General features: G+C 40.5%; 1 protein-coding gene across 2 annotated transcripts in view; it reads right to left on the bottom strand.

Annotated features, from left to right (window-relative positions):
* Nucleotides 1-15,546, bottom strand: part of UBR5 (ubiquitin protein ligase E3 component n-recognin 5) — a gene marked incomplete at both ends in the record, with an annotated part of 124,086 nt that extends 108,540 nt beyond the window's left edge. For both annotated transcript variants that reach the window (XM_084229427.1, XM_084229428.1), the window contains one exon: nt 15,485-15,546. In XM_084229427.1, coding sequence (XP_084085553.1) covers nt 15,485-15,546 — 62 coding nt within the window. The remainder of the gene's footprint in view (nt 1-15,484) is intronic.
* Between the last annotated feature and the right edge of the window lie 206 nt (nt 15,547-15,752).

The raw sequence follows: 15,752 nt of genomic DNA, 5'->3' as shown, positions 1-15,752 counted from the left end.
ATGTTGTGTTTAATAAACCATGTAGGGATATTACAAAGAACAATTAATTCAGGAGGCATTCGAAACATCATTTCAAACTGATCAGGATTTTTAATAATGTATTTCAAACAGAAGTAACATGGATATTAAACACCACACATTTCAAAATAAATGTTTCAAAGTTATTAATACAAAAAAAAAAACCACATCACCAAAATGGAAGCTCCACAGGCAGGAATTTTTTTTTAATTTAAATTTTATTTTTATATTCCCCATACAATTACAACCCCCTTATTTTTACCCCAAGCCCTCCTTTCCCCGCCCCCCATGCCCCCATAGAGTGTCTCTTGTTCATAGTTATTTGTTGATTTTGATATTTTCTTTCTTATAGTTATTCTTTTTCCTGGTCCCTTATTTAGGTTTTCTAGATTCCTGCTATGAGTGAGACCATCCGGGATTTTTCTTTTTCTCTCTGGCTTATTTCGCCGAGCATGATCCCTTCCAGCGCCATCCATGTTGCTGCAAATTGCATGTGTTTATCTTTTTTGAATGGACAGGCAGGAATTTTTGCCTCTTTTGTTCACGGAAGTGGCCCAAGTGTCTAGCCCAAAACAAGCTCCTAATATAAATATTTGTTGACTACAATCAATGAACAAAACTTTAAGTCAAGTATTTTAAAGTGCTTTCTGGAAGTGTTCATTTATAGTTAAGTTACAGTGAAACTTCTGGTCAATTTACTAGAAAAAAACAATTAAATTTTACCACAATGTTCTTTACAATCACTGTTCGGTGCCTTTCATGCTCATTTTAGATAACAGCTAACCAAAACACTGTCTTAGAGATTTTGTTCTATTACTGAAACACACGCTCCTATAGAAGCATATAATATACTAAACATAGGGAGACATCAAAAGTAATCACTCATGACCCAGAGACAAGTATGTTGTTGTTTTCTTTCAGCACTTTATATGAAACTTTGGCCTTTACTATGGTTAAGATGATACACTATTTTATCTCAAATAGAAAAATGCACCACTTTTCATTCATTTCAATATTACTGGTCCATATGCATGAGCTGCAGTGTTTTACAAAAGCAACGAGGCACTTGAACTGAACTCATCCCTTCCAAGCTTGTTCAAATTTATAAACAGCAAACATCAACAATTTGGATGGACAGAGGCTAAAAGATGTTATTCGTAACCATGGAATCAAGCAACTGGCTTGCTTAAAGTGGAATGGAATTCATACTCTTTACTGTACTAATTCATTTACTCCACTAAATTTTAACCAGTCACAGTCAGGATATGACTAGCACATGAAATTTATCATAATATTACCAAGCTCATTACTGAAGACAGCAGGGTCTCCTTTTCTACAAGGAAACTATTCAACTGATTTGAAATTCTATGTACTCATCAGTCTAAGCATTTTGGGTTTCTTTTAGTGCTTCAAATGTAGTGTGCTCTCTCTTAATTTAAGGTCTTCTTGACACATGCTATTTCCTTCTACCTAGAAATCTCTTAAAGTCTTCAATATCCTGCCCCTACATCACACAGCTCCCCCATCAGCACTTCAGCCAACCTCCAATTAAGAATTCTGATCCTCCTCTTATAAATATGTCTTCTGGTAAGCCTTCCTTCTCCGCAAGGCTGGAATTGTGTGCATTTGGTGAAGAATCCTGAACTTCCTTTCATTGCACTCATTATCACCCTGCTCTGTAATGGCCTGTCTTTTCCATAAACTACCGCCATACACCCAGCCTAGAACTGACATACAGCAGAAGCCCCCCAAAATGTCATGAATTAAAAGTTGAGATTCTATTTAATGGCACAAAGTGTGCACATATTAATATTTTATTGCACTTATATAGTTACATACATACACACATGTATCAAAAATCAAGTTACTTCCAATGCCCATTCCAAAAAATGAAAAGGAAAAGCAACACAGCTGAGTTCATGCAGTCTAGTCTGTCACTTAACTAATTCATCTGGGCACTTCAGCCCTCATTTACTCAGCTGTAAAAATATGAAAATCTTAAAATCCTGCTTGCTGTAAAATTCTGAGCATCTTAGAAATGACTATTCAGTAGTTTTAAGTCAAAAGGTAGCATCAGGGCCTCCCTGGTGGCACAGCACTTTGAATTGATCCGCAGCCTCTGCAGAATGAGTTAAATCCCTGGTTGGCCAGGGAGCAACCCATATGGCACAGCAGACCTCTCCTGACTCGCCTGTTCTCCCCTCAGCAATGTATTTCAGTCAGTCTGCCTGTTCTGTTCCCCACTCTGTCTCTGGTGAATCCTCTCACCACCTGCACTTCTGGCCTGCACCCAGTTCTTATATTTATAAATAAGTAAATCTTTAAAAAAAAAAAAAAAAGGTAGTATCAAATATTATAGCCTAATACTTAGAACGATAGATATCCTGGAAAACAGAAGATAAACTCCCATTGAACATGTGACAATCTTACTAAGGCCTCCAAAATAGCCTTCTGAAAGAGAACAGACTCAACCCATTAGAAATTTAAAGCAAGCAAATGTTTTAAATCAACATGAAGCAAATTTCAAATCAACATGAAGCAAATTTATTTGGAATGTATAATCAAGAGATAACATAATTGGACTAAAATCATGTCAAAATCATGTCATCAGCTTAGTAGTTTAAAAAAAAATTAATATAGAAGAACTGAGCTGGTTTTTAAGAGTCCCCTTCAAGTTAAACCACTTTTTCTGAATATCCATTAAAATAAGTACAAAAGGACAGAAAAGAAGGTCCTGAAGCAGGAAATAAAAATCAAACTTTAACATGGCAACATATAGCAAATAAATTAATAAAACAGTATCTGTAGTCCTTCAATCACACTGATTCAAAACAAATGAACTTTCACACAAATCTATACTCCTCATCTTACAAATGAGGAGCTAAACTAAACTCATTGCAGGAAACTAATGTATGACTGGTTAGAAGGAACAAGTCTCCAACTCCAAATTCAGTGTCTTTCCAGGTCTCATAGCTCTCTTCTATCTATGGTGCACAAAATCAGATACACAATAACATGCTCAAATTCTGAAAGAACTGTATCGAATATCAACTTTGAAAAAAACTTCCCCAAAATAAAAATACATTACAAAACTTACAGGATTAAGCAGCTACATCTAAATTCAGAAATGAATCTTTGATAATTTCATCTCACCTTGGAGTCCTAGAAAACTAAATTATGAAATTCTATATCCATTTAAACTGGTCATATGTCACATGAATATGTATAACTATAAATCCTCTTCAAATAGTTACTGGCAAGGTACTATGTAAAATGAAGCATCTTAAACAAAAACAATGAAGGAGAGCACACAGGTCTGATCTTTTAGTGTCCCTGTGCTATGTATGTCACTTTCCACATTCCAGAGTCAAGCCCAGCCCAGGCGCATGAACACAGAGAAGCAAGACTCCCCAGATAAGCTCTTCTAGCACCCCTTCTTCCCTCCTTGCCAATATTCCATATACAATCTCCTGTAGCACTAAGTCAAACATTAGGATGAAAAGATTTGTTTTCACACTCTGATGAGACAGTTTCCTATGTCTTATCTAGCTTCTTATCTATCCCTGGAAAGAAATCTTTTGCAAACAAAAAACCACTCTGAGCTAGTCTCATACAGAGAAAGAGTTCTTGGACTATTATTAAAACTGATTAGCAATATCAAACACATGCACCTATGATGAACCCTTGTTGTGGAGAGTATCTCAATGCTAATAAATGAAAACTCATTAGGGGGCCTCCCTAGTGGCACAGCGGTTATGCGCTGGATTGCAAAGCTGCCCACAGCCTCTGCAGCGCCAGTTTGATCCCTGGCCGACAGGTGAGGGTTCCACATGGCGCGCACACCTCTCCTGCTGCCCGCTGCTCCCCTCAGCAGTGTACTTCGTCCATCTCCCTGTTCTGCTCCCTGCTCTGGCTCTGGTGAATTCTCTCACCCTCCTGCGCTTCTGACTGTACCCAGTGCTTGTATAAATAAATAAATCTTAAAAAAAAAAAAAAAAGAAGAAGAAAAAAAAAAACTCATTAGGCTAAGAGAACAGAAGAGGATGAACCAGTCTCCACACCCTGCAACCCTTCAAGGTCTTCGCAAGCATTCAAGTTCAATCATTAGATCTTTCTTCCCCTACTCATTAAAATATCTATGAAGGCAGAAGATATCTTTGCATTCCAATATATACAAATTAAGTCAGTAAAATATTTATTGAGGGCCTCTCTGGTGGCACAAGGGGTTAAGGACCGCACTATGAAGCAACACGCAGCCTCTGCAGCCTCTGCAGCACGAGTTTGATCCCCAACTAGCCAGGGAGAAACCCACATGGTGAGGCAGACCTCTCCTGACTCGCCCGTGCTCCCCTCAGCAGTGTATTTCAGTCAGTCTGCCTGTTCTGTTTCCCACTCTGTCACTGGTGTAAACTCTCACCCCCCATATCTCTGGCCTGTACCCCAGCTCTTGTATGCATAAATAAACAAATCTTTAAAAAATATGTTTATTGAGTAAAAGAGTTAACTTTATTTTCCCACTTTCCTTCTTCTTGTCTTCCATTCATCAATAAAATTTAAGTAAATCATGGACAACCATACACTCACAGTTCTTTTTCCCTCTAAGCCATCCATCCAACCAAACAAAAACCCATTTCTCTACCACAGTCATAAGCACATAGAAATTGGCACAGGAAAAACCTGAATAATCTGGCTTCTTTTCTTATTTTACAAATGAGTTATATTACTTATTCAGTCATATGATCAGTTAGTCAAATACAAAAAAATCCCCAGACCACCACTTTACCTCAAGTTATATTCCATTTACCATCATATTCAATGACAGAGTAAAACTTAATCACTACTTAGTATTTATCTAAAAATATACTAAAAATCAAAATCATCTAAAAACACATTAGAGAAATAAGCGATTTTCAAATATGCATAAGGAAAATACTCCTTTCCATCTTTGTTCACTGACAAGAGGGGCAAAAATACTTGACACAGTGCAGATGGCACCACTGGGGAAAGCAAAGAGGACCAGCACTTCACTATTTTTGTAACTTGCGAGTTTATAATTATTTCAAAATAAGAAGTTAAAAAAAAATACATGGCACACCCACCTGCTGCCACTCCTTGCCCGGTAACCCACTGCCATGGTCTTCTCCAAAATTTCCCACTGCGCCAACCACTTTTCAATTCCAAGATTCAGAAAGGGCTGATGAGGCAAGTGAAACAGCCATCCCTGGCCTAGCACAGTGTTTGAGAGTGAGTCTCACACAAACATTTACTGAACAAGGAAAACTAATCTAACACTGCACTGCGCTCAAACTGTGGGCCGGCAACACATGGCAAATATTTACACAGGCCAAACTCGACTACCTCTTTCACCAGTCTTTCATAATTTGCTACTGGATCAGCTTCACTCCCCCAGACAGTGTAACCCTATAAGCACTGACATCCTCTCAGCATCTTACAGTTCTGGGAAGACTTACTATTTATGTGACTGAACCTAATTCTAATCTTTAGTATAGTTATAGAACCTATAGTCCAAGGCGGGAAAGAAGGCTGGGGGCAGAAAAGAACTGGCAAGTTGTCCCTATTTGCTGTCATCAATTAATTCTAAGACAAAGAAATGTGAGTAAAAGCCTCTAATATAGTGGTCCTCACGCTTGAGTGCTACTGATGGTGATCTATTAAGACACTATGAAAAGCTCTACTTTAAAATCAAAAGCCAGCATACAACATTTTTACAACTGAATTAGGTTAGTCATAAAATACCAACATTGTCAAAAAAAAAAAAACTTTCCATTAAAAAAATGGCTTAAACATATCATGCCCAAAAACAAATGCTATCAAACCCTCAAGAATGTCTAAGAATTTACCAAAGAAAAACTGAATCTTATTAACCTGCAGATGTATGTATTTTTCAGTAGCTCTTGGCTGTCACAAGTAGCAAAAAGATGAGCAGTTGCCAATAAGACCTGCCCACATGTCATCTCTGACCTATGGACCTTAGGCTGCCAACCTCCCTTACAGAAGACACCCATTTCTGGTTCTGCCTCCCCTTGGGCAGTGATGGAAAACTAACAGGGACTCAATGGGAACAGAGGCAGCAATCTGTAGTTCGATCTGGCTGGCAACTGGACCAGTCCAAGAAAAGCAAATCTTAAGCTTCCCCAGAGAACCACCACAGAAACAAAGGGTCACACTTCCAAAGCCTCAAAGGATTCCTCCCCCTCAATTATTCTCCATCTACATATAATCATCAGAACACCTGATAAGCAAAAAAAAAAAAAAAAAACCACTTTAAGAAAACCACTAAAGGATTTCTAGGAGATAAAATTTAAACACAACTAAAAATATGAGGATAGTAAGAAGATGAATGTTTAAACTAGATTTAAAGACAAAGTAGAATTTCCTGATGCAGGTGACTAAAACGAAGCAATAACCAGACTAGCTCAAATAACCTTTAGACAGGAAACAAAGCCATTCCTATAATATAAGAAACTCAGTATGCCTCCTCCTAAAGCCCTTCAGATAAAACCCTGTTTTCATCATTTAGATATTAAAATACTGACTCTTCTCTTTCTTAGCCTTCTTCATTGAATTAACTTTTTTAACCTCAAATTTGGCATTTTTTCTTAATGCTTACAAACCCATTCTCATCCATTTCTCACATCACAGTAGGCAGTGTCACAGAGAAATGCTCAGAAGACTCTCCACCACATGTCCCTTAATAGGGTCTTGGAATTGTTCATGCAAAAGGCCATCTCTCTGGACTTTCAGATTTTCTGAGATTTGAGATTTGAATTCACATATCGATAAGAACATCTTCTCATGCAAATTCTGGAATGACAGATTCATGCTGGAGTGAACCAATTTTTTGAAATGGTAGGCTCTAAACACTTTTTCTTCTGCATCGCAAAAATGGGGTCAAGAACGGATCCAAGAACAAGAACAGACACAGAGACCAATGGAATCGAATAGAAAATCCAGAAATAAACCCACAGATTTATGGCCAACTAATCTTTGACAAAGGAGCAAAGAATATGCATTGGAGCAAAGAAAGTTTGTTCAATAAATGGTGCTGGGAAAACTGGGTCGCTACATGCAAAAGAATGAAGCTTGACTACTACCTAACATCATGCACATGCACAAAAACCAACTCAAAATGGATTAAAGAACTAGACATAAGACCTGAAACCATAAAATACATACAAGGAAATATAGGCGAACCACTACATGATATGCACATCAAAGACATCTTTACAGACACATCACCCAAAGCAGTGATAGTGAAGGCAAAGATAAACAGCTGGGACTACATCAAATTAAAGAGCTTCTGCACAGCTAAAGAGACAATAACCAAAACAAAGAGAAACCCCACCGACTGGGAGAACATTTTTGCACACAACACTAATGATAAAGGACTGATCACAAAAAGCTAGAAAGAGCTGACGAGACTCAACAAAAACAAAGAAAATCCAGTCAAAAAATGGGCAGAAGAGCTAAAAAGAAACTTCTCTGAAGAGGAAATGCAAATGGCCAACAGGCATATGAAAAAATGTTTAACATCACTTGTAATCAGGGAAATGCAAATCAAAACTACCATGAGATACCATCTTGCACCAGTGAGAATGGCAAATATTAAAAAAACTAGCAACAACAAATGTTGGCGAGGTTGTGGAGAAAAAGGAACTCTCCTGCACTGCTGGTGGGAGTGCAAACCGGTCCAACCACTATGGAGAGCTGTGTGGAGATTTCTGGACCTACTAAACATAAGCTTCCATATGATCCAGCAATTCCACTCTTAGGTATTTACCCAAAGGACACAGAAACATCAATTCCAAAGAGCACCTGCACCCCTATGTTTATAGCAGCACTATTTACAATAGCTAAGCTTTGGGACAACCCAAATGCCCAAAAATAGATGACTGGATCAAGAAGATGTGGTACATATACACCATGGAATATTACTCAGCATTCAAAAAAGATAAACACATGCAATTTGCAGCAACATGGATGGCGCTGGAAGGGATCATGCTCAGCGAAATAAGCCAGAAAGAAAAGGAAAAACACCGGATGGTCTCACTCATAGCAGGAATCTAGAAAACTTAAATAAGGGACCAGGAAGAAAAATAACTATAAGAAAGAAAATACCAAAATCAACAAACAACTATGAACCAGAGACACTCTATGGGGGTGAGGGGTGGGGAAAGGCGGGATTGGGGTCAAAATAATGGGGCTGTAATTGTATGGGGAATATAAAAATAAAATTTAAATTAAAAAATAAATAAATAAATTTGTTAGCTGGAATTAAAAAAAAAAAAGAATGGATCCAAGAAGGAAATAAAAATCCATCGATTCATTCAATTCACAGTGCTTTCTACAATGGACACTGTCGTAGTCATCATAGTTAGCAATCTAAAATACCTCTATTACTAATGGGATTCTAATATACAGTCTCTTCATATGTACTAATTTATTGTTTAATTGACATCAAAGTTTGATATCAAGAAAAATGTGGGCCTCCCCTGGTGGAGCAGCGGTTGAGCACTGGGCTGCAAAGCTGCCCGCAGCCTCTGCAGCACAGGTTTGATCCCCAGCTGCCGGTGAGGGTCCCACATGCAGCGCAGACCTCTCCTGCAACGCCCACTGCTCCCCTCAGCAGTGTATTTTGTCAGTCTGCCTGTTCTGTTCCCCACTCTGGCTCTGGTGAATCCTCTAACCCTCCCGTGAATCTGGACTATACCCCAATTCTTGTGTAAAATGAATAAATAAATCTTAAAAAAAAAAGTCTTCATCTTTGAGATACATACTAAAGGTACACTACTTAAGTTATCTGACGGAAGGCATAAATTAAAATCAGATTGTCCATGAATTGACAGCTGTTGCGACAGGGACAGTAACTGTTGTGACAGGGACAGTAACTGTTGTACATGGGTGTTCACTGCATTAGTCTCTCCAATTTTATATAAACTTGCAATTTTCCATAATAAAAAGCTTAAAAATAATTTTTAGAGAAAAACTTGAAAATCAATTATAAAAATAAATCAACAAATCATAATCACAGTTAGTCAGAAGATAAGGCTATTTTCATTTACTCAGGATGCTGAGGTGTCAAAATGACAGAAACACGGGCTATAATTGGAGTTTGCTTTCTTAATTAGAAGTAGATATGATAAAAATGGGGAAAACAATACATCACTAAATCTTCTGCAACAGAAAACTGCTACCACCTTCAATCTAACCTATAAAATCTAAAGTTTTGACAATCTTCAGTGATTTAACTTTCCTTTCAAGACTATTTCCTAAATAACCTAACTGTTAAGGGAAAATCCTGACCTTTAAAATTCATCCATTATTCCTACTTGTAGTCCTGTGTACCATGTAATTTCTTTCACAAGTTTCTGTTTACCCCTAAACATACAATTTTGTCAATAATTTCTTGGCTTATAAAAGAGATCTGCTCGTTTGTTGTAGCTTCTAATTTTTCTGTTTGGCTATTTATGCTCTATCTTAATTTCTTTTAATCATTTTAGTTAAGTTTCCCTGTCTGTTTCCAATTACTCTACTATTACAGTTTTTAATAAACTCAGTATAGTTAAACAGTGAGATTTCCTACTGATTTGGTGATGTGATACTCTACCCCACACAGACTAATATTTGTGCTTTCCTGGTGTAGCACACTGAAATTCCAGGCTACTTTCAACTACTATAACATCTACCCACCAAAACCTCTGTTCAGTTCCATGTAATCCCTGGCATATTTTCTGGCCTCTACTAAGAGGGAAAGGATATGTCTGAGCCTTTAAAATCCCAACAGTTCCTAATAAAAATAAGGACTTACTAAATGCAAAAAAATCACTTTTTTTAATCAATGTTGTCCAACAGAACTTTTAGTGGTGATAGCACTGTTCTAAAATGCAATGTCCAGAATGATGGCCACTGACTACATACAACTATAGAGCACTTGAACTGTGACAAATGTTACTGAAGAACTGACTTTTCAATTTTATCTAATTTTATTTTATTTTATTTTTTTTAATAGATTTTTTTAAAGAGTTATTTATTTATTTATATAAGCACTGGGTACAGTCAGAAGCGCAGGAGGGTGAGAGAATTCACCAGAGCCAGAGCGGAGAGTAGAACAGGCAGAGTGACGAAGCACACTGCTGAGGGGAGCAGCGGGCAGCAGGAGAGGTCTGTGTGCCATGTGGGACCCTCCTCCAGTGGCCGGGGAGCAGCCGGGGATCGAACCGGCGCTGCAGAGGCTGCGGGCAGCTTCGCAACCCAGCGCTCAACCGCTGCGCCACCGGGGAGGCCCAATTTTATCTAATTTTAATTGGTTTTAAACAGCCATATATTTGAGCCCAACATACACTGCTTGAACTTTTCTTCCTAAAAATCATTTCCATTGGCTTTTATAGCTATATACATTCAAGTACTCCAGGACAGATTTCTCATCCTTAGCACAACAGACATTTTTGGGTGGGATAATTCTCTGTTAAGGAACACTATTCTAGTGTAATGTAAGATGTTTGGCATCTATCCATTATAGGCGAAAAGCAATGCCCCAGCTGTGACTATCAAAATGTCTCCAAACACTGGCAAATAACCCCTAAGGGGTAAGGCTCACCCAGTTGAGAACCACTAATTTAAGACTAAGCATCTAAGATTCTCCACTCAAAACTAAAACTATTACAAGGCAATAGCTCTGAGTTCCTATTTTTCTATTTGGAAACCAGACAACACATAAAGGCAGTTAAAAGTATTTATTCATAATATTTTCCACAGAACTCACATTATAATATTCATGTTTTCACACCCACTAAGTTGTTCTTCATTGACCTTGATGTGTGTACAAAGTCTGATTTGGAGACAGAGGTGTTGTGGGGAGGGTTGCTGGGGGAGACAAGGAGTGAGGTTCCAACTGACTTCCTACCAGCACTTACTAAGTAAGCAGCAAGGCTGAGACAAATCCAGATTCAGAAATTTCAATTTTCCAACTCCTGTCCCTACTATCTTATTTTGCAGCTGTACAGCATCTAAAAGGAAAGCTCCTTAGAGAAAAATCTTTTTGATATGACAATCTCAAATCAAGGCTGTTTACAATTGCGCAATGCATTACAATGCCAAAAAAGCAAAGCTCACAGGAAAATTCCACATGTAGACAAACAATGAGAAAAGGGTTCATACTGTAACCAAGCTGCATCCTGAAGAGTAATTCTGGACAGGGACAAGCCAAGCCTTACCTACATAACCTGAAAAAGGCCTCTCTTAACATAGTACTAGGAAAAGGCTAAAAGGGTCAGCTCTCTGATAAAAGGCCTGTAAGTCAATGTGGTGCCCTAAAAGGAGATGAAGGGAAGGGGAAATCAAATCTCTAAAACAGGCAGTACTCTAAGCAATGTCTCAGAAAGTAGAACTGTCCCAAAATATAAGCCACATGAGTAGTGCACAGAATGCTAGATATTAAAAAAAAAAAAAAAAGGTTCAGAAGACCCATTCATTATATGGACCTCATCTGTCCGTAGCTCACTGTGTAGCCCTGGATAAATTTCATAAATCTATGGCCCTGTTTTTTCCAACTTAGCGGAAAGACTGGCCTACAGGACTTCTCTGGCACTCTCCACTTTTTCGTGAGCAGACACTTTTGGCTCCCCTATCAATCTCAACATGCAGAATCATGTTGTTGGTATCACTTTTTTATTTCTCTGAGACAATGTTTTAAGCAGGAACATAGCACTAATCAACAAACTAACTAGAAGGAAAGTCAACATCAGAACAAAGGGGAAAATTGTATGGTGAAGAACAGGACTTTTAATAGTTGAACTTAATGTAATATTATCACAATGATTTCCAGTGATACATACCTAAACTTATGTAATGTCTTTTTTTTTTTTTAAAGATTTATTTATTTATACAAGCACTGGGTACAGTCAGAAGTGTGGGAGGGTGAGAGAATTCACCAGAGTCAGAGCGCAGAGCAGGCAGACTGACCAAGTACACTGCTGAGGGGAGCAGCGGGCGGCGGGGGAGGTCTGCGCGCCATGTGGGACCCTCGCCCACTGGCCATGGATCGAATCAGCGCTGCAGAGGCTGCGGGCAGCTTCGCAACCCAGTGCTCAAGCGCTGCGCCACCGGGGAGGCCCTTATATAATGTCTTAAAGCACTGTTAATTCAATTTAAAAAAATACAATTAAAAGTAAAAATCATACAAAATAGGGGCCTCCTTGAGTTTGATCCCTGGCCAGGGAGCTCACCCACATGGCACAGCAGACCTCTCCTGTCTCACCCACTGCTCCCCTCAGCAGTGTATTTCAGTAGATCCACCTGTTCTGCTCCCCACTCTGTCTGGTGAATCCTCTCACCACGCCCCCCCATCTGACCCAAACCCCATACAAAATAAAATTTAAAAATGAAAATGTCACAGAACCCTCTGAGCACTGAATGGTTTCAATTCAAATCAATGAACATTTGCAGAGAACTAGTCACTCTGCACCAAGGAGCTTGTGGTGACTCCAGAAATTCACCAACTAATACTAGGCTCTCTAAATTTTTCTCCTCTGTCCTAACCATCCTCAACTGTCTTCATCAATTTCACTCATTACTAGTTGCCAAGGAACGATAATTACAGAATTCTAACCCAATATACAGATTAATATAAAATCAGTAAGTTTAAAAACCCAAACTAAAAATACAACTTTTTTTAATGCTAAATACATTTCAGAAGTTTGAGATATGACACTACTACACTGAACAAAATATTTGACTTTTAAACAGCATGTGGCTATTTGAAAGAAGAAAACTTATTTGGAGAAGAAAATATCAGTGGTTTAAGGCCCCAAAAGTTTTCTTTAACTGAGCATTCTAGTTGCAGTACCACATTGCCTAACCAATCTTACTGCTTACTGCAGACAGAATAAAATCTACCTATTAATCCTTATTCATCCAAAACTATTATTTACCATTTCATTTGTAATTATCATAGACATATTTCTCATATAAAAATCAAATAGCAGCACATTCTTCAATTACCAAGAATTACTACATCTTATTTTTCATCTGAAGATGAAAAATTGCTTCTTTCTCCAGTCAAAAGGTTCCAGAGAACCAATCTCTTGGGAACAGATTTTTCTCAAGCAATGCAGCAATAGATTGATCACATGTGCAACTACTTATGCAAAAGAGGCTCTTTCCTTTTGAAGGGGAGCCTTACAGACAGGACAGCTCTGCCACCAATCAACTACTTGAAATTCTGACTTAACAAATCTCAACTACTAGATACAACTAGATACTACTACTAGATAAACCACAGATTCCTAGAATTTTACCTACAGCACTTTCCTGTTTTTACAAATGTCTACCACCATGATTGCATACATGTTTTATGATCTGAATTAAATCACATCTTACTTCTTTAATACTGACACTGAGGGATTTTTTTAAAAAAGCTGTTTTCACATTAAGAATTTTTTTAAAAGACAGCTTTAAAAAAATACACTGCTTGTAAATTTCTCAGACCACTTGAAGCAAAGGAATGCTCAAAAATTAATCAAAGTGTCCAACATAACCAGTTTTGGAATCCACAGTCAATTGAGTGAACTAGTCAGGATTTTTTGTATATAAAGTTAGGAGTAGAAAAGAAAACACGTCCTATTTCTCCCCTTCGTGGTGCAATTTTCTAATTTAAGTGAAAAGTTAAACTAGAGGCACAACCAACTTGATTTTTTCTATGAATGACAGCAGAACTAGCCTCAACACTAGCCTGGTTCTAAAGGTTACCAAAAAATTGTATGTTAATCTTTAAAAGGATCTCTACAGAAATAAAACCAGATTAAGACTCACATAACAAAAAGTTAAAATAATCACTTAAACGTATATGATTTAAAACTTAACTCAGAGCTTAAAGGAACTATGTGATAATGCTCAATGGTTGATATTTTCATAAAGTAGTCCAAAAGCTTTACAAACATGTGAAACACAAAACAGCTAAGCAAAGAATAGGCAAATCCGAAGAATCCAGTGTCAGAAACTAAGGTACCAGCTTTTGGACTGAAAAGCTGTCTGCCTCAACAGAGGTGTTCAGACGCTTCGTAACAGCCCAGCATCTTAGCACCAAGTTAAGGGGCTCCTTCCCTCCGGGAAGCGCTTGACAAGCAGGGCGTCTTGGCGACTTGTGTCACCCGGTCACTTAGCAAAAATTGTATCTGACTTCTAAACTTGAGACCATATGGTACCGGAGAAGAGAGCGGCTTAAAATGTCCCACTGGCTGTGAATATCTAGTCCATCATTATACCCGAGTCCTAATTTCTAAGACTTGCTCAAATGGAGGCCTCCCTCAACCTCCTCGGAGTCTGTTTTGCAACAGTGAAGGAACTTTTCCTGCTTTATCTCAGTTCCCAGAGAGCATGTGGCTCTGCAATTCAATATCCTACACTGGCAGGGAGCGGTGGAGGAGGGAAGGGGAGGAATTCACCGCCAAAACAGCCTCCTTATGAAAGACCCAAAAAAAAAAAAAAAAATCATAATTCCTCCTCCGCCCAGAGCAAACCCATCCCAGAAATTTACAGCGTGTTAAGAAAAGCAGCATTGCGAACTGCAAACGTAAGAGTTTTCCTTAGACTCTACGCACGGCTTTCAGCTGTCAAATTACAACTCAGGAAAACACTATCATTAGAATAAAAAAGGAAACAAAAAAGCTCGCCCCACCGGGGCTGGGAGCAGGAGCTGCCAGTCTGTTTCGGGAGCAGAGAGCAAAGGGAATCCAACCCACTTCCCCACCCCCGCCTGAATCCGTCCTGTTCCCGGGCAGACAACCCTCACTGCAGGGGCTCAAATTTAATAATAATAACAATAATCATGGCGCTGCCCCCCCCACCGCGATCTGCCGGGAATCAACCCCCCCCCCCGCCCCAAACCCCCGCAGCTCTCCGGGCCTTGGCAGGTCCAACCACCCCACCGGACGCAACTCCCCGGGGCCCGGGCGCGCCCAACCCACCCCGGGGTCCCTCGCCCCGCTTCTCCTCTTCCCTCTCTTTTTACCTCCACCATCCCCCATCCGCATTGTCTGTCTCAATTCAACTTTGACTAATATGGATTCCTCGGGCCTGGGCCGGCGGTGATTGCAGTCAGTCCGCGGCGGCCCCCCACCCCAGAGCCGGATCCCCCCCATCTCCGCCGAGTTCAATGTGGCGGGGGAGGTGGGGGAAAGGGGGGGGGGGTTGTGCAGCGCGCTCTGCCGTCCACACCGGGGGGCCCGTCTACACCGCGCCGTGCACACCGCGCTCCGGCCGCGGTCCCGGGCCCCGCAGACCAGAAGTTTGCCCCGGAAGGGGCCCAGCCGGGGGCAGCGGGGACCCCCGCGCCGGCCGGCGGGCGCGTAAACACCGGCGCCCGCCCCCACGCCGCCCGTGGGGGAGGGGAGGGCGGGGAGGCGCCCCTCCCCCCGCCCGCCGCCCGCCCGCCCGCCGGCCCCATTACCTGTCATTGAGCTGGTCCTCGGTGCCCGGCAGCGGGTGAACCACGAAATGGATGGACGTCATGGTGCTTCCTCCTCGTCCTCCTCCCGAGGACGGCCCCCCCCGCTCTCGCCCGCCCCCCTCCCCGAGCCCCCGAGCCCCCCCCAAAACCCACAGCCGCCGCGGCCGGCTCCCAGTCCCCCAACGGAGGGAAGCGAAGGCGCAGGGGCCGCCGCCGCCGCCCTGCCGGGCTGTGTCCGCGGCCCAGAGGCCCGGCGGGGCGGGCAGGA

This window comes from Talpa europaea (assembly GCF_964194135.1).
Source record: "Talpa europaea genome assembly, chromosome: 3".
Lineage (NCBI taxonomy): Eukaryota > Metazoa > Chordata > Mammalia > Eulipotyphla > Talpidae > Talpa > Talpa europaea.
Note: the sequence above shows the minus strand (reverse complement) of the source record. Positions and strands in the feature narration are given on the sequence as shown.